This window comes from Apis laboriosa, unplaced genomic scaffold, assembly GCF_014066325.1.
Source record: "Apis laboriosa isolate Shangri-la unplaced genomic scaffold, ASM1406632v1 scaffold79_cov154, whole genome shotgun sequence".
NCBI classification, from domain to species: Eukaryota; Metazoa; Arthropoda; class Insecta; order Hymenoptera; family Apidae; genus Apis; species Apis laboriosa.
The window spans coordinates 724,146-743,804 of NW_025224475.1; the positions used below are offsets into that span (position 1 = coordinate 724,146).

Below are 19,659 nucleotides of genomic sequence, written 5' to 3' on the forward strand. Positions count from 1 at the left end.
TCGAAGATAAGAGCAACGATTCTTCAATCAGTTTATCAGTGATGTCTATCACGTGTTGACAAGAAAAAAAACATGTAAAAACGAAAGAAAGAAAAAGAATATGTAAAAATAATAATAATAATAATAATAATAAAAGAATAATTAAAAATAAAAAACGGATGATTTTACTGACCTTGTCCTTGTCGAGAACCTGGCCCGGTAGCGCGTGACCCTTGCTACTCCATTGGCAGAGGTGCTGCCCGCTGTACTCCGAGCAGACCACGTGGAAGCACGCATGGCACTCTGGAGGACATAGAGAACCGCACATGCAGCAACATAGATTACGCATAGTAGCCGGCTCGCGGCCGGCTCCAATGCCCTTGTCAAGGGCACGCTGTCCGCTATCGCCACCAAAGCCCTCATGACCGATTGAATTCGAATAGACGCTCTTCTCTGCCATTACATCGTAAGCATTACCATTTATCGACGATTCACTGTTCTGTTGTGAAAAATCATTGCACGAGCACAGATACTGATGAAATGATACTGTTCTCGCGCAAGGAAATAACCCGCTCGGCCATAGATGCGAAAATTCCTCTGCATTTTCAAGCAATTCCTTCGAAGTGCTTTTCGACGTTGGATTTGATCGGAATTGATCCGTAATCAAAGATAGTTTCGAAAATTGTTGCTTCCGGCTTATAGGAAGATTTAAAAACTTTGTCGAAGTTACAGAAGTGACGGAGCAAAAGGAGGACGACGAGGAAGCGGCATTATTAACGGAGTGGATTTGTTGCTGATTAACGGAGGTATGTCGTTTAGGCAAGAGCAACGCGGCACTTCCTTTAGAATTGAGTGGTTCCGATGGTGGAGGAGGATCGTTAGCAGGCATAGTTTTAATCGAGCTGGTACAAGTTTTGGTCGTGATCGCAATGCTGGTTTCGAGATCACTGTAAGTTCCATTGCTGTTGAAACCGAGTTTTGTGTGAAAATTACGTGGTGGTGGTATCTGTCTGGGATGCAGTTGCAAATTTTGTGCGATCGAGGAGGCGTTCGATATAGAGGCTGCCGGCACTATCGCGGGGACGGTGGACGTCGAGGCGACGGCGCCATTGGCCGAAGTGGCGCCTTTGCGGAGCATGTAATTGTCAGAATCAACGGCTAGGAGCCGCGACATGGCCGTGGACTTAGCCTTAGTGTCATCGTTCGAGTATCCCTTGGGCAATACTTCGATCTTGTCTGTCCTGGTTTTCGTTTCGGCGAGCTTCTCGTATTCCTCCTTGTCCGCACAGCTCGCCGCCGTTATCGGGCTAAAGAGATCGTGTATCCTGCCGTGTAAGCCGACCACAGGCTGCACCTGCGAAGCAGCGGTCGCAGCTGCTGCACCGGATGCACTCGACGCCCCCTTCATCGCTGAGGCCAATCACGGTCATCAAAACTCCAGCCACGACTAGGTTTTATTAAACACTTCCACGGAGGCTTTTAAGTTCAAGTTGTTACTTTCCGGCGAGTCCTGAGCCTCCCTCGATCGACGCGGATCGCCCATCATCGTCGCCTTAGCCTCGTCAACCGAAGTGCTCTCGGTTCCGTTTTACGGAACACGCAACAACAAGCTCACGATATAAGTCGCGACCAATTCTTCTTATTCTACTTACTTTCTTTCCGATCCCTGTCCTCCAAGATACACTGATTCACCACCGTTCGACTCTCGCGTGTTAAAAACGTAATCGCTTCAATTGATTCGCGTTGCAAGGTTACTCGCATGTCGCCACCAACGATTTAGCGATTAAGTTACGCTTTAAATCTTTTCTTTTTTTCTTTTTTTTTTTCCTTTTCGAAAAGATGCCAAATAACTTCAAGATTGGGAATTCTTTCGAGACAAGCGTAGAATAGATCGTGATTCATTGATCTCTGTATTTTTTTTCTCACAACCAACAACAATACATGATTTTAGATTTCTTTTATTTTATTCAAAAAGATTTACTAAACATTGCTTGAAACCGGCTTCGTTCGTTTAATTGTCGCATTATTAATTGCTGATCAGCCACGAAGAAACGTGTCGTTTCATATTCGATAGTTAGCTTATCGCCAAACACGTCGATATCTTTAAGAAGGAAAGATTCCACTCGTTATTAGCATGAAGAGAGATAAAGAGAATAAAAGAAAAAAAAAAAAGATCCGTCGAATTTCCAATAATCTCTTCTCAAGTGACGTGATCCAACGATGTGATTCGGTTCTCAATTTCGTCCTTTATTATTTTTTATTAATACGCTTGAAATGGAAATAGACAGACAACGGTGGAAGACAGATAAAGAGGAGAAAATAAAACAGAACAGAAAGAGAGAGAGAGAGAGAGAGAGAGAGAGAGAGAGAGAGAGAGAAAGAGAGAAAGAGAGTCACTACCGTGGGTGTGACCTCGCGTAAATTCGTTTTTCATAAATCTCACTCCTACCACTCTCTCTCGTGCGCGCACACACGACCTTTGTATAAACGCCGAGATTCGCCGAGCCGAACGAAACCGGTTTCGTCAAGCAACGACACCGAACGATTTTCAACGTAGTCCCGCGAGCCTGTATAGACGAGAAGAGAGTACCTCGTGGGTTATTCGAGAGAGCAATTCCAGGTGACCTTAAAGCGGTTCCCTTCGTCAATTAGATCGAATTATTTTACCAATGCGGTCGAACAAGTTTGCTATACGCTTCAGATCGAATCGGTCGTGGATCGAGCGACATGCGCGCACCTCGATCTCCGATTACTGTGCCTACTCAAGCAAACGTGTCTATTAACGTTTATCCTCTTCTGTTGCTCGTTTCGCGTAGCTTCTCTTGTAACCTCTATTCTCTCGTTGAAAATTAAAAAACAATCTTCTTTGTAGACAGAGAGATAGAGAGCGTGAAAAAAGCACGTTAGTGATCCGGATCTTCATAACCTTCACCGTCGTTAATTGCGATGAAACAACCGGCTCCTGTTTATCGTCTTAATAGTATGCGTTAATTCAAGACGGATTAGATAAAATAGCTTTCAAGTTGCGGCAACAGGCAAACAGAAGAATCATTTGTAAAAGAAACGTGTTCGTCTAATTTCACAGGTTCACATCAAGTCACACAACGTTGCTCGAAAATCAGACGATTCTTTTTTAAAAATTTCACAATCGATCATCACGATAAAACTGATCAAGAAACTTTCCATATTTTTTGTTCTTCTAGATAATAAAGTGGATTTATTAATTCAAACGATCCGCGCAAAGATCATCGATCACATCCACAAAACGGAATACATCCGCGCTTGCCCTTATCACGACCACCAGTAATCTGCGACTGCTGCGTCTCCTCGGTCTGCCTCACGTTCTTCCTCGTCGATAGATCACTATAGAGGTATCTTACCAACAGCGAGTCAACGAATCTGTCGGTAAAGCAGTTTGTCACGGACGATCTTATTACCTCGTTTCTTTTCTCTCTCTCGTTATACATATATAATTTCCTCTTTGATCATTGTTCTATTCAAACGATATATTTCGAAAGGTTTTTCAAAATTTTTTCAAAATTATATTACAAAATTCTTATTTTCCAATTTTACAATTCTTCTTGTGTATTGACACATTTCTAATTCGATTTCATCCTAAAAAACTTCGGTGCACTTAATCTTTAAACGAATTTAAATCTTTTGTTAATCGAGCATAACCGGCGTAGAAAACGATGATATCAAACTTTCTTACCGTATTATTCGTTCTCCGATCAGTCTACACCGGAACACCGGCATATACGTGCCTACTCGTAGAAACAGCGCACGCACGAGATGGAAAAGTCCACTGGGCACTGCACTTTTTGCACCGGCAGCCTGCACCACGCGCACACCTGCACATACGACGACGGCACACACGTCACTTTCTGCATGTATGTGCACGACACCTATCTATACATCTGCCTCTTTCCTTCGCGATACTCCTCTTTCTCTCTCTTTCTTTCTCTCTCCTCTCTTTCTCTTTCTCAACCGCTGTTCGTTCCTTCACTCTTTTCTCTCTTTTTCTACCTTTGCCACTATTGTTTCTTTCTCTCACGTTTCGTTCCTTTACTCTCTCTTATATTTCTCTCCTTCACTTCGTCTGCTCGCCATACACAGCCGGTCTACGTGCCGACTAACCGTGGGCCAAGTCTTCAATTTCTCTCCCTTTTTCTCTTCTCTATCTCTTCTCTTTTTTTTCCGTCTGTTCTTTTTTCCGTTTCACCAATGTCCTCTTATTTCATTGAGTAAGTTTATTAAATTATTCACAAGCATACGGAGAAGATTTCCAACTTTTTGGCTTTCACTGGATCCCAAGTCGCTAAGATCGGTGTTTTCGATTTATTAAACAAGTACACATCGCTTTAAGTAGCACCATTAATTTTCCGTGCGATCGCCGGTCACGTATTACGATACTTGATATGGTCTCTCTGTCTAGCTGTCCGATATTGTCTCTAGGTTTCTTCTGTCTTTCCACCTTCGCCGATCCTTGTCGAAGCGTTTTAACTTTTCCACAGATCCCGTCTTCTAACACACTAGATTCCGTCCTCTAATAGACTTTTCTTTGCCGTTGCCACCGGCCGCGAATCATACATCTACACGGACGATTTCCTACCAGAGAAAATATCTCCGGCGGCTCGGCGCACAGCTGACCGGCCGGTCCGCCAAGTTCGGTCAATAGCCATAGCAGTCGCAGCCTGCCGAGGGTTGCTCGTGCTCGACCGTCGGCGTTACACTTCGGTCTGTTCCGCCTCGTTTCGGCTCTTTCCGTGGCCTTTATGCGAGCCATCTCCGTACGTAGCGACTATCGGAACCCCGGGCTTACCGGCCGATCGAAGCGGCTTCGTGGAAATTCCCCGACCATTTTTTACGCTCGGCTTACATGCTTCTCACGCTTAGGGGGTCTCGTTTTTCGACTTCACATCAAATAGAAACAGACATTTCCTCGAGCGAATTAAGATTTTTTTTTTTATTAAATGATCAACAAATGATCAACAAATGATCAACAAATGATCAACAAATGACCAATCAAAAAACGTGAATAAACTCACGATTATCGGAATTTCTGTCATCTGATTGATGGCAAAGGTTGATGATTTTTATCAAACAAAAACCAGATTATATACCGAAATATTATCTTTTTTCATTTTCATACTTTTTCTTTTTTCTTTTTTTTTACATACGTTTTAAATAATCATCGATGTTTTTCCGATTTGATATGGAATACACATTCAAAACAATTAATTAAAAATTACCATCGAATTACAATCGGTCTATCAACTCGAACTTATTCTTATCTGGGACCAGCTGCGATAAAGTCTACCGCGCGAACGCATCTGCAGTTTCTAAGCACGCGACGGAATAAAAATCGCGATTAAATATATAAGAGCCGATATAAAAGTCATGCTTGACAAAAGAGAAAAAAACATCGTTCGTTATTGTTCGACTAAATCGAGCTGGACCAATATCGTATTGTTGGAAGTTACGTGCCTCGTTCGAAAAAACGTTCGATGACCGTTCGCGTCAAACGTAAATCCACTGTTTGATGACTCAAAGATCCGGAATAGGTAAAAATTCCATTCGGTTCAAACGCGTAAAAATAAATGGATAATAAAACGAATCGGGTTTCGGGATAAACTCATCCTCGACTCCTCTTGGAAATTCAATGGTCGAAAATTGTCGATTCGTTGAAAAAAGAGGGATACGTGATTCTAAATCTCTTTCTATCCGCGATAGTTAGAGAGAAGGAGTAAAAATCGAAAATTCCCGTCCCCCTTTTCCGTGTCGTAAATGTCAATGCTGACGGGGACAGAATCAGATTTCATTCTTTACGATCAGCCTTTACTCTCGCTCTTATCGTGAAAGCGCTGCATGCGATACGCTCAAGTGCGTACGCACGTGCTCTCGCGCGCACCAAGGGCCTCCCGCTACTCGAATCATATGAAAGGGCCGCGCGCGTATAGTACTTGAAAGGGAAGAAAGGGATGTGAAAGTGAAAAGCGACTTTCCAAGGTAAAAGAGGAGACATGCGGGGGCAGGAAGAGAGGGAGAGGGGGGGGGGGAGAGAGAGAGAGAGAGAGAGAGAGAGAGAGAGAGAGAGAGAGAGAGAGAGAGAGATGACGCGATACAAGGATCCCTGGACGTGAGATGATCGAATCCGGCCGCGCAGGCGTCCTGGTTCGAGTATCCTGTTCAAGGTCACAGTACTAACCACGTACCAACCCTTCACCCTATGTTATAAACACAAAAGGACCGATCGATTTCCCATCGGAAAGCCAACTGATAGACCCTTTTCGTACAGACACACGAGGAAGAGGGATTAAATTTCAATCGACGTGTCTGTAGTTATTTCGGTACTTTTCCGATATTCTTAACGACTTGTTCTGTGCCTGAAACGGCACTTCTTTTTTTTTTTTTGTCAAGGTCTCTTTAGATAAGGATATGTCACAACGATACTTGAAATAGAATGACGGTCTTAATGGATGTCCAAAAGAAGCAAGTATACGCTTATATTCGAAATAAACAAGAAACAACATGACAATGTGACGTTTCGATCCAGTAGATTTTCCTAAAAGCAAAACTATTAAACGATCGAAAGGCGAAAAATCTCTTTAAGAAGCATTCTCGATTCGAAGGTGTGCATCGTGAGAGCGAAGAAATTCTTAGATATCGAACGGTGTTGCGGCAAGAATCGCGTTTTCTTTTGGCGCGCACTAGTGGTATGTTTTAAATCAGGTCGAAAGAGGCGCGGCGCGCTTTTCACGCGCGTTCTACACGCGTTATTAAATATCTCTATTGCACGAACCTTGCTTGATAACTTTCAACTATGCAAGGCTCGAGACTGGTGGCTGGTCAAATAAAAGCCACGACAAAAACTTGCTTAGCCAGATGGGAGGAAACACACACCGAGAACAGAATTTTACGTCTACGGTTTAAACGGCCCAACTAACGGGCACGCCTCCGAAGAGAACCTCCCAGATCGTGATCCGAAACTTGAACAAAAGCGGTATTCTTAATGTTCGCCGATCGATCGATCGATCGATCGAATACGACGATAGGTCGAGAGGATCTCAGGCTTGCGTGCGATGGATCGTCGTCACGCGTTTGCGCGTGCATATGCACATGTTAACAGCCGATTACAAAGAGAACCTTGTCGCCATCTTCCATTTTCTATATAAAAATCTTATCTCGGCGACCATGCGCGTCCGCGATATCTAACGATATAAACAAAATGAAGAACTCTTTTTCGCGACGCTCCAATTCGATTAGTCTCGAGTATTTAAATGTACGTCGCGATAACAATACATGCCATTGTACTTGACCGGCTCGTTGGGGGCGGTATCGGTTGTTCGGTACCGCTCGTGGAATGTTTATCGCCGCGATAAAGAGTATATTTATTAAAGGTAAATAATAGAGTATCGTCGATATCGAATCTCTCGTTGACGACGAGTATACTCGAGTTTTTCCTAACAACAGTGACACGCAGATGACCCGATACGTACCCACAATCCGATCGGTTTAACGTGGATTAACACTATACTAGGGAAAAACGCTTTATACAGTTATAAAATCGGTCGATCACGTCGATTCCTATAATGTAACGTGTCCTCCTTTACTTTCGTCAATGCTTAAATACGACAACGTAACGAAGATACGCTCTGTTGCACCCGTATAAATGAGAATTTCCGATTCGTTTTTTTTTATTATTATTATTATTTATTATACTCTTCGACTGCTCGATACTTTTATACGTCTCACATGTCATGCGCGTAATTGTGGAAAGAGTTAACGCGTAAATTAATTCCAACATCGAGCTGCATACATCGAGGAAGAAGCCAGCGATCAAAGCCAATGGCACGTCGAAACTATCGATGACGGTGATTATTTAACCATGTAAATTGATTCGTAAAAATTCATGCCTGGTGCCGTGTCTTTTTGCTCACAATTACACATTTCGCATTGAATCGAGATGGATTAACATTGCTTATTCGTATTCGAACATTAGTCAAATTGAACTTTTATTCCTTTACTTCTTAGTTAATTTAAATTCGATTCAAAGAATCGCGAATAATAGAATCGTACGTAAGAATCGTAGGCGATAGATTCTTGTATTGTAACGAGACGAATTATAGGGCAGTGATACGTAATCGACAAAATTGCGGATATTTCGATGATAATAACTCGAATATAATTGCCGAACGGAAAATTGTCATCAGGAAAACATACTCGAATCGCGTGCACGTGTTCTTCGTGTTACGTATCTTTACGAGAAATCCGAATGGCGAATCGCGAATTCTATTTCCGAAATGGAATTAATTCAACCAGGATTTTCCTCGAAATTCTAAATGGAAACGTCCTTGGGACATCTCGGAGCGAGAAAGCTCGTCGTCGCAGCGAGTAATGTCTCCCAAGACGAAGCTGACGAGCAATCTGGTCCATATAAATGCTGTCCTTTTAATTCAACGAGAGCGCACCATTGGCGACCTGTGCCACCGTAAACCTCGATTAACTCTGTCGCGAAACATATCCTATTCTCCTCGCGTCGGCTCCATCGTTTACCCCGGGAATCCTGAATTTCCCATAGCAACGTGACGGTGCACTCCATTACCCATGACCTCCGCCCTGAGCCTGGGGGCCTCTATATCTGCGAATCAATGCAGCTCCATTGCGTGCATCCCGGTTCTATGTGTGTGCCAACCGTGTACGCGGCTGTACATGCATGTATCAGTCTCCGAAATACTGCCGGTAGCCTAATCGGAATAGTCACGCGACGATCGGTGCAAACATGGAAAATAAGCGAACGTGATCGTTTTCTCTCGCCTTATTTCCCTCCTGTCTCGCACGTCTGTCTACCGCGTAATTTACATGGTACACGAGAAAATAGAGACACACTTCGGTTCGTATGGAACGGGAACACGTTATATCGAAACCGGTGCAATTCATTACCGCTAACAGTGCGTCTTGTTACTTTACGAAGAAGTCGATCCGTGTTCTATTTATCCGTTAAAATCGGATTAAAACCAAACGAATCGTTTATTTTACTCGTGGCCAATGTGAATTTTAGGAAGGAAATAAGGGTAAGCGCGTTCGCGCGGTTTGCGAGTGTTTCGAGAGAATTCCGGTAAAAACTCGAGAGGGACACGAGAGACAGGGAGTTCTAGTTTTATCCTCGACTTCCGCGAGTCAGTGGAACATTGGTTGAATAACTTGGTCCGACTCTTCCCGATTCTTCTATATAAATATTCCGCTCATAAATATGTATACATTGCAAATCGGGTATGCGCCAAGACCGTTGGAAGCGTATCAAAAAACGGAACAAAAGGATGATGAATGAATTTCATCGTGTCAGCGGGGCGAAAAGGGGGTTGAACCGCGGCGAAAGAAGAAAGGTGGGCGTGCTTGTGATCTCGCGTTATCGAAACTTGTACGCGATACTTATCCATCGGCGATCGGGAACGTTTATTAAAAGCGACGAGCCAACACGTTTCTTCGAACCATCAATTTTAAATTCGCGTACGAACACGGGATTTTCTCGTACCATGCGCATATATATATATATATATATATATATATATATATATATATATATATATAACATAACAACGAAAAACATAAAGTTTCGCAACCAACGTTGCATGCATACCAATACTCAATCATGGGTTAAATGAAAAAGAGGAAAGAAATCGATTTTGAATATGCGAGAGCGACAAGAGGCGATAAATTTGAAGAACTAAACAGGTAGAAAAGAGTGGGCAGTTTTATTCCCAATGAAAGTTATCTGAAATCGTAAAAGCTAACTGAAGAAACTTCTAACAAGAGAATCCTAAAAAAAAAAAAAAAAGATCAAACCTCGGTTCGTGCAACGACCCGCTCCTTTCTCTCGCGCAACGCTCAAGAGGTAGAATGAAAAAAGACGGTAATACGCGTTGCACGGTCGAAAAATCTTGGTGGAGTAGAAAAACACGAAGCATTATTTAGACAAGCTGCGCTCTCCTCCGTTGAAAGAATAAGACTCTCTTCTCTCCGTCTTGTTGAAAAGAGTGGGTGTATTAAGAAAATGCGTGGCTAAAATTCAAGGTGGAGGAAAGGAGAAAGAAAGGAGAGGAGAAATAAAGGAAGAAAAAACATGAGGACAACGAGTGACTAAATATCGAGACATTAACCGAGCGGTATGGTGCTCGAAGGTACACCGAAAGAGGGAACTCGCCTGCTCGAGGTGGACGAGTTAATTTTAGTTTAATCGACCGACCTGATACGAGAAGCTCGTGTACGAGCGTCGGTGCACGTACGTAAGTAAGCAGTACGTATCCGCGCACTCGAGAACGAGTCAAAGCACGCCTCTATACATACGGAAGGACTTGTTATGCGTCGCTGGCTTACGTGTAACTTCGACAACCGCTGCTTTTCCCCCCATGGAATTCACTTTCGAGTTTCCCGACACAACGCGTCACAAAGTTCAGGATAGATATAGGAATCTCTATGCATCGGTTCCACGCGTATACATATATATATATATATCGTCGCGCGTTGTGCAAATTCGATCATTTCGATACGGAAATTATTTATCTCGATACGGATCATTTACGAACATTGCTGAAAATCGATGATGACGACCGTCTACCATGCCCGAGTTCCCCTACGTAAATGCGTGGAAATTGACTGTTTAAGCTTAACCGGATGATACTCGTAGTATAACCGTAGCGGCTGCGAGAGGCTTCCGTTTTAGAGTCAAAGTGCATTCGGATCGTTCGTGTAAATGGAACGGGCGAGGGAGGGTTCGAAGTCGTTCGGATCGAAATCATTCAATTAAGGTCAGTGGCTACTACGAAACAATCATCAGGCCCGGCATCGGGTGACGAACGCTGAAAAGACGCTTTCCCTTGGTCCTCTCGAACCAAGTTTTCGATAATCGAAAATATTATTGGCGATCCGCTCGTTATCGAAAGAGCATCGTACCTTCGCCGCATAGCGAAGCGATGCAACGAGGCTTAGGTAGCGAGAAATACGGAAGTTAAATGTCCCCTCGACGATAAGAATGTGTAGGGCGTTCTCCAGAGACGAATCGAATACAAATCAGAGGAGGGAAGGTCGAAGTACCTTGGGCGAATAACGAGTCGCGAGGGTTTGAACGCATCTAAATTCAAATCGGCAATCGGTTTCCGAGACTTTTGAAAACGAGGAAAATGAAAATATTTTTTATAGTTTTTCCAAAGATTTGATACGCGTCGATTTGATTCGTGATTCGATGTGGTTAAAAAAGTGGAAAAACTCGCGTATCTGTTTGAGTGGAGGGGAAAGGAGACAGGAACTGGGGAAGCCGGAAATCGAGGAAAAAAGGGGGGAAAGCAGCAGAAGGGCGAAGCGCTTGCGCGACGAGCTCGTTTCCATGGCTTCGTTCGTTTCACGTAGCAACAGGAGGACTTTTGACCCCGTTCGATTGTCCTTCGAAACAACTCGATGCCTCATCGTTTTCTCCCGCTTTGTCGGCCGAGAGAAGTGAAACGCATCGTTGAATCGCACTTAGGCGTCACTCTTCTTTAACCTCAACGCGTGTACCGTCTTCGATAAGATTCCTCTTAGTCCGACGATAATACTTCACTTCTATCATTTATTATAACGATCGTACGTATACTTGGGGATGATTGCCAACGAAAACAACGAATAAAAAAAAAAACATCCGAAATTCGCACAGCTTGAACTACTCAAAAAAAAAAAGACAGGTCCTAACGTCGATGAATTTCGAAAGCGTTGATCACGAATGACGCACGAGTTTAAATTTACGAGCGGATCGATGCGCAAAGAAAGCCACGATACGGACGTTAAGTGGCACGTATATGAACAATGCCTGTCGTCGAACAGAATAATTTCGATATTGCCTTATTATGCTACATTCGAAATATATGCCGGTCGTTTTCCAAGGCAATGCACGCAATTTTAACGAACGAATTATTCTAAACAAGAAACATAATGCGCATGAAATTTAATTACAAAATATGCACGAGTTATATATTCTAATCCATGGATTTTCCTATAGATCGAGAAGCATGTATAGCAGTGGAAACATTGTCAAATCGCGATCCTCGCATCGCAATCAAAATCGGTGAAAATCTCTTCTTGAATAGAAGAATAAAAGAAATTGAAAGGAATTTTTTAGTCAGATTCTTTGACTTTTTGTTCGACGACTGTGAAGCAAACACGCTTCTTTTCAACGATAGAACGAAAAAGATCATCAATTCATACGAGGAAAGGAAATATTTTCGCCAAGTGAATAGTACAGTCTACAGTCCTCTTATTTCAAATCGTGCGAGAGCATACTTTGATGTGATTCTTTCATCCAACTTCTTTCTAATCCACGCTTTTTCCCGCGCTTAGTTTCTACCATAAGTATGCGATTGCACGTACTTTCACTCCTCTCTTCTTTTTTCTCTATCGAATTAAGAAAAGAAAAAAAAAAAAAAGAAAAGAAATTATAGTTCAAGATGATTTCATATTATCTAGATTATTTTTATCCCCTTTTTCTTGATATACGTGTTCACGCATAAATGGCACGTAACTATCAAACTGAATATAATATCTACTAATGTTAATCATCCCCATGGAAAAAACTAATCGGAAAAATGGACAATGATTGTATGCTCGTGAAATTCAATGTTTTAAATTGGAGTTATAAAGACGTATCGACTCGAACGTAGGTCATAGAAGGGTGCAGACATTCAGAAGCGTATCTTTGATATGAAGGAACTCGTTTTATCGTCGCGACTTGATCGTTTTTCTCTCTTTTTTTTCCCCCTCTTTCTTATTCTTTCTTCCGTCAGAAAATAGTATCGATATCAGATACAGTTCACAAACTCGTAATGACTATGTATAAAAGTGCTCAGATATTGGTGGTAAATGTTCCATGCAATCAACTGATTTTCAATGATTGCCTGTGGGGGATCTGGTTGATTCTCGTACGATCAAAGAGCAAAAGTGTGCAAAACGATTGTTCTATACGTAAGTGCGGTTACATCAATTGTATCTTTGATTTCTGCTTTCTTTCGTACGATTTCGTGCTAATGCGATTAATTGAAAAGCATTCGTCTCGCGCGTCCGCGTGCTACGTGATCGCTGTGATAGTTTCCTTTTCCAAGCGTGAAATCCAATGAAACGTAAGTAATTTCGTTTGTACAGTTGCCAGTCTATGATATCTGCTATTGGCTAACCTATACGCCAATATACTTTCAGGAACGATCCGAAGAAAACCTCTGCTCCTCTACCTTTCTGTTCGCTAATTTTGTATCTTCCATGTATTCGTAACGAGTCGTGTCTATATTCGGCATACACGCTCGCCAAAGATGCACAAATTATCATGGAATAATTCTGGAGTTATTGTACCGAGATAAATTTGATTTTTTATTTTCCTATTGAAAATGATGAATATCTATATTGAAAGACATTCATAAGAATTTTTTGATGTCAAAGACCGAAAGACGATATAATATTATTTTAAAATGTAATCGTTTTTATAAAAGAATATAATCGAAGAGCAAGAAATAAAAAAAAAAAAAAAAAAAATTACTATCTATTTTTCTCTTAATAAAAAGATAAAAAGAATAAATAACGAAGGTAGTAGAATTATTAATAGATATTAAATAATATCGATCCAATGTATAAATAGTAAATATTCAAGAAGTTGTACACATTTAAACGACATAGGAACAAAGTTCATTACAGAGTAGATACGTTCCTGGGTCGTACGATGGTAAAACGTCGATGGTGGGGAATAAGAGGGACAGGAGAGGGTTGTGGAGTTTCAGAAAAGAAACTGCCGGCTGAGCTGGAAACGAACGCGAGGTAAGGTGAAGGGGGACACGACAGCACGCCACTTGAAGTCACCGTGACTGCATGTGTTACTATGCTACGGTATCGCCCTCGACGGTGATCGAGGAAACGATGATGAACCGTATTGTCGTGCTCTACAATTTTACTTCGAAGAGGGCGACTATATCGTCATTTTACACGGTCGGTATATTTCATGATTTGCTAATTTTGAATATTGCGAGATTGATAACTTTTTCGAACTATTAAAATTAACAAAGAAATAATTAGTTATTCCTGTTTGATTTGATTTTTAAATTTTTATGGATTTACATTTGACACAAACGATCGCAAAATAAAATTCTGATATTGCATTAATATTTATCAACAAAAAAACTTGAAAAAACTCACCTTTACATATGACGCCCACTCTTCCAGTGCCCCAAACATAATCTTCACCTATAAAAATAAATAAGATGGTCAGTATAATTGTAAAAAAAAATATATATATATATATAGCTTATTTTATAATAATACTTACAATGCTTACAAAGAATAGGAGTTAAAAAATATGTATCTATGAGGATGTGATTATTTTTAGGTTCCGTATTAGAAGACTCAGTTACATATACTATAACAATGAAAATAGAAAAATTTTTAAATATTTTAAATATGAGTTACATCTGTTATATACATAATTAAAAAATGTTAAATACCATATGGCCTATTGCTGAGGGTTACATAAGACGACTCTTCTTCATTATGAGTGTCTAAGTACGGTGATAAGTTTCCTTTCAGCATTAGGACTTCCTCGCGTGTACCTGCAGCACCTAAAAATATATTATTTAAAAAATTTGATTTTTCAAATTAATTTTTTAATTTTTAAAAATTTCTCATACCGGTACAAAGTCTTCTCAGTTCTCCTGTTGTTTATACAAATATAAGCACTGTTTTTTTTTTTTCCCCCTCCAAAATGGAGCCTTATCCGAAATTTCTTAAGAAATAATCACATTAACATGTTCTCTCCATGGAAAAATATATTAAAATTAACTCATTTGTCAGTCATACATAGTATGTAAACGCGAGTAATTCTGCACAACACTATAATCACAGAACATAATCTCTCTTGATTGTTGTGCATCCTCTTCTTAGACATTAAAACATTTTTATTCCACTGTAGTTATACCACAAATTGTGTCAGAACAAATTCTTATTCAATATTTCATGTATGCTACTTAAAATTATTTGTAACAATTTGAGCATCATTTAAAATGTAATTTTTATTACTTTATAAAATTGATTTTTTTATTGATTATATTAAACGGCACCAGAATTATTACAAATTTACAGTAACTCTCATTTAAGGCTACTCGCTTGTATACATAAAATTATTTTTAAAAATCTTGTTTGATAAATATATACATATATATAATGTATAGCAATATATGTAATAATGATCTGTGATGATATTTGAGTGTTAATTTCTCTGAACACACAAAATCTATTAAAGTAACTTGATATGAACACAGCGATAACTAGTTATGCATGACAATGTGATGCATCATGATTTTATCATTCTTTCTTGCATTTTTTTTGTGGAGATCTATAGTTCATCTGTACCTCTTCTTTCATACAAATATTTATTTCATGCTTTTTCATATCCACGATCACTTAGTGCAATTTCTGTAACATAAATCAATGTTTATGAAATTTTCTGCATAATTCTATAACATTTATGATAATAATTCATAACATATTATAGTTATATTTCATTAAATCTTCAATTATCCAATATATTTTTCACATAAAAACACTAACACATTAAACAATATATACTAAAATAAATATTGCATATATAAATAGCATAAATAAAAAGCAAATATAGTCTTATTAATTACGAATAATTGGTATAAATTTTTGCAATTATTACTTTTTATAATAAAATAAAAAAAAAAGTGCGTTTGTCTAACCGATGACGCGAATGGCGTACATAGCGTTTCAAAGTGACCAAAGTTATAATCAATGAAATATTATGATTTTATAAAAGTCATTATTCCGTTATATTATAAATTATAAAATAAACTCGCAAATATTATAACTCATTTTAATCACATGATGATTTTTACACGCACAAAATTTTATAATGCATGTCTTTAATGATGAATAACATAACACAGTTTACACGCGTGTTAAGTAACCATGTAGAAGTAATGTTCTTTGAATTCTCATAAAGAGTTTATTTTTCAGTTATTATCATATCTCACATAATCATATCTTTTATGCACTGCCAGATACAACGCCCAAAAGCAATTCGAGAAAGATTAGAGTTCTTACGGACAAGAAACTTGATGGAGTGATCGGTGGGGATGCAAGAATGAGATCTGATAATAAAGATATCGTAGAACCGATAAACATTAAAAACACTACCTTCGCACTTCGGCACATCGAATTTTTGAGATTTTCAGTTTCAGCTGCCGACAAATCGACAGCAAAATTTGAAAAGATCAAATAGTAAGTGACAAAGAATTGTTTCCCTCGATCGCAATACGTACGAACACGGTTAGGCCAGGCAAAGCAGCTGAGGGCGCTACGATCGATCATTGCTTACGTTTTATCAGGATGGGAAACTTACTTTTTCAAATTTATTTTTACTTATTTTTATTTTGTTTTTCTTTATATTTTTTAATACCTTTATGAATTTATTGCATAAATTTGAAAATCACTTTTTTCTAACAACATTTAAAGATATAAAAGAAATCTATCAATATTAATTTCATATAAATTATTAATTTTTTTTAAATATCTTATATATAAACTACTTTTTTTAATAACTTCTTTAATTCAAGTAATTTATGATGATAAATTAATTATGATAATAAAAATAAAGTAGATAGAATAAATAAATAAAATAGATGGTATATTAGATTATAAATCCCTAGATTTGTCCCCACCAATTCGCAATGTGTTCTTAATGTATTATAGAACACGATAAAATTGACATTTGTCTTTTTGTTTTCACGTGGATAAGACACGCTGCGTCCCCGAGACAGCATTCATTTCCTAATATAGAAATTCAGAACGCGGTGAACAAAAGTATAGCATTATCATGGTTCGCGTAATTAGTCAGGAAACCTATGACGAAGTTGTTCATGAAAATATGGAGCAATTTTCGATGACTCCGGAAGAAGCTATAGAAGACGCGGTAAAACAATTAGAAGCTCAGGTATCTAAATTTGTTTCTTTTTAATTTTCTATTCTGTTATATAAATTTCTATAAAATGTTTGTTAATTTCATACAAATTTTACTTCAAATTGCACAAAAAACAATTCATCACTTTAAATTATAATCAATATTTTAACGTTATTCATTATATAAAAATTTTCGAAATTTTAATTTAAATAAGTAATATTTCTAATCTTATATCAAGCTGTTTTATATGGAGTTTATGTCAAATTAATTCTTTTTTTTTTTTTCTTTTTATATAAATGTTAGAGTTCTAGTAGTAACATTTTTTTATTATCTTTACATTATTGCAATTAATAATTTTATTTTTATATCAATAACAGATAAAAAAATAAATATCAAACTATATAATATTGTAATTTTTTAATTTAAAAATATTAAAAAAATATTACAAGAATACTAGAATTCAAATAATCTAGAACACATTATATAAGTACTTACATGTTGTTTTTATCAATTCTATTTTTATAGGGTATAGACTTGAGCAATATCATTAAAGATTTAATTCTCAATGATGACAATGAATTAATTACATCTTGTTTAAATCAAATTAATATTGCAATAGAAGATCAAAATTATGGAAATATTCATCATACATTAGACAAATTGAGAATTCAATTAGATAAAGATATTGCACGTAGAGTATATGCAGGAAGAAATGGGGCTTATAATAGTTTAATAAAATTAATGAAAGCATGCCTTAATAATGGTACAATAATAAAGGCAGCATTGAAAACTATTACTTCATTGATGACTGGTAATCCAGATTTATTAAATGATGAGGGAATAGCCTTACAAATACAGTAAGAAATTATTAGTTATGATCAAATACAATATGGGCAATTGTTTTTTATTTATAAATTATTCCATTTGTCAGGATTTTAGATAATTATCCAGACATTCCAACATTACAGTGTCTTTTACGGTGGATAAGAGAATGTTGTATAAAGCATGAGAATAATAGACAAAATATTTTTAATGCAGATATTTTTAATAAGCTTAAAAAAATATTAATTCGAGATAATGCATCTGGACCTGAGTTAAGAGATGCTTGTGCTGTAATTAGAGCTCTGGTATTAGATGATGATATTAGACATGAATATGGAAAAGCACATGAGCATGCAAGTATTATTGCAAAGGGAGCCCTCAATGTTCTTACTGGATTGATGCCAAGTAAATAATGTTTAATTCTTTGTATGTATAGAAAAAGTTGTATATGCAAAAAAAATTTTAATAGGTACATTTTACTGTGTATAGGATATAAAAAAGATAAAGGGGTTGTAGGTGATTTAATGATAACTTTAGCAGCATTAATAGTGAGAAATGAATTTTGTCAAGAAGTAGAGGATGCAGGAGGGTTAAAATTTGTTATAGATGTCATGATCGATTATCCAGATTCAGAGAAATTAAATTGGCAGGCTTTAAAATTATTAAAAGCTCTTGCTGGAAATGATAATGTGAAATCTCACATTGTAACTTCAGGCTGTGGCCCTTTAATTGTTTCTGTCATAAGTAGACTCAAAGTAAGTTTGTGATTCTTGTGATGATGCTTTTCTGTGAAATATGTTGATTAGTGTTTAGATCTATGTATGTAAGAAAAAATTTTAGCACTGAAATGTTAATCATGTCATAGGAATCTGAGTGTGTAGTGACCGCAGGACTTGCATGCATTTCCGCATTAACACTGAGGTGTCCCTCAAACGCTGGTGTGTTTTATGATTGCGGAGCACCGCTTATAATCATAGATGCGATGAAAGCTTATTCTAAAAGCGTGAATGTTTTGAAACAAGCTGCTTGGGCTATTCGAAATATGTCTGTAAGAAATAAGGCAGAATGTTCAGAATTTATTACTCATGGTGTAGAGGACGTTTTGACAAGTGCTCTTCAACAACATGGTTCTAAGCTCGAAAGTGACGTAAAGGCGGCTTTGAGAGATCTGGGATTGAAAGTGGAATTGAAAGAAGAATGGACCGGAAAAGGTACATCCTTAAACAATGGGATTAATTAATCGGTATCATGTATATTTTGCAAATATTTCAAATTTTTGTACATCTTACTTTGAAAAATGATAAATATACATGTGAAAAATTAACGGCTGATATTAGTATTTTTCGTAGCAATACATTATATGTATTGTTTTTGTAATTTGTTTTTTTATATATATATTGATGTATATTTATGCGTTGTATATTATTATAAATTTATAATAAACTTTTATCTTTATTACGATAAGATATGCAATTAGTGATTCACGACCACATATGAATACCACGTTTTAACTAAAAGTTTTTATTTCATTATCTCGTTTACATTGTCATTTTTAGAAAATCTTCTTAGAATTTTCTTATTCATATCATTTTTATTGAGCAAATGCATTGATTTTTGTCAACACATGAATGATATTTCCGAAATTATTGATTTAATTAATTGCGTGAAAGATCTTATTAATTACTAAACATTTAAGAAAAATTTTTCAATTTATTTTTTGCTCTGAGTAAAGTATAAGCTCGATTTTAATATTTTGTCATTTTAGATCTTGGAATTTCTTTTGAGCAATGTCAGGTGTATAATATATACATATACCTGATTATTATGAATAATATCCGAAATTACATCCATCTTTAAACACATATCCATCATAT

General features: G+C 37.7%; 2 protein-coding genes across 7 annotated transcripts in view; one reads left to right on the plus strand and one right to left on the minus strand.

Moving 5' to 3' along the window:
* The window catches only part of LOC122719497 (phosphatidylinositol 3-kinase regulatory subunit alpha), a 31,247-nt gene extending 14,883 nt beyond the window's left edge, over positions 1–16,364 (minus strand). The window contains exons 1-6 of one of the 6 annotated variants that reach the window (XM_043945379.1): positions 16,201–16,364; positions 14,673–15,456; positions 14,490–14,594; positions 14,315–14,404; positions 14,185–14,232; positions 173–282 (exon numbers count right to left, since the gene is read on the minus strand). In XM_043945379.1, coding sequence (XP_043801314.1) covers positions 173–282; positions 14,185–14,232; positions 14,315–14,404; positions 14,490–14,574 — 333 coding nt within the window. In that variant the 5' untranslated portion in view covers positions 14,575–14,594; positions 14,673–15,456; positions 16,201–16,364. Of the gene's footprint in view, positions 1–172; positions 4,720–14,184; positions 14,233–14,314; positions 14,405–14,489; positions 14,604–14,672; positions 15,457–15,905; positions 16,108–16,200 lie in introns of those variants that run through there. The other 5 variants (XM_043945377.1, XM_043945378.1, XM_043945375.1 and 2 more) reach the window with 5 other exon arrangements.
* On the plus strand, positions 13,692–19,223 carry LOC122719498 (armadillo repeat-containing protein 6 homolog). Its single transcript, XM_043945380.1, has 7 exons — positions 13,692–13,977; positions 16,065–16,284; positions 16,802–16,996; positions 17,489–17,820; positions 17,895–18,190; positions 18,275–18,540; positions 18,651–19,223. The coding sequence occupies exons 3-7, from the start codon at positions 16,880–16,882 to the stop codon at positions 19,023–19,025; spliced, it is 1,386 nt and encodes a 461-aa protein (XP_043801315.1). The 5' UTR covers positions 13,692–13,977; positions 16,065–16,284; positions 16,802–16,879; the 3' UTR covers positions 19,026–19,223.
* The last annotated feature ends 436 nt before the right edge of the window (positions 19,224–19,659 follow it).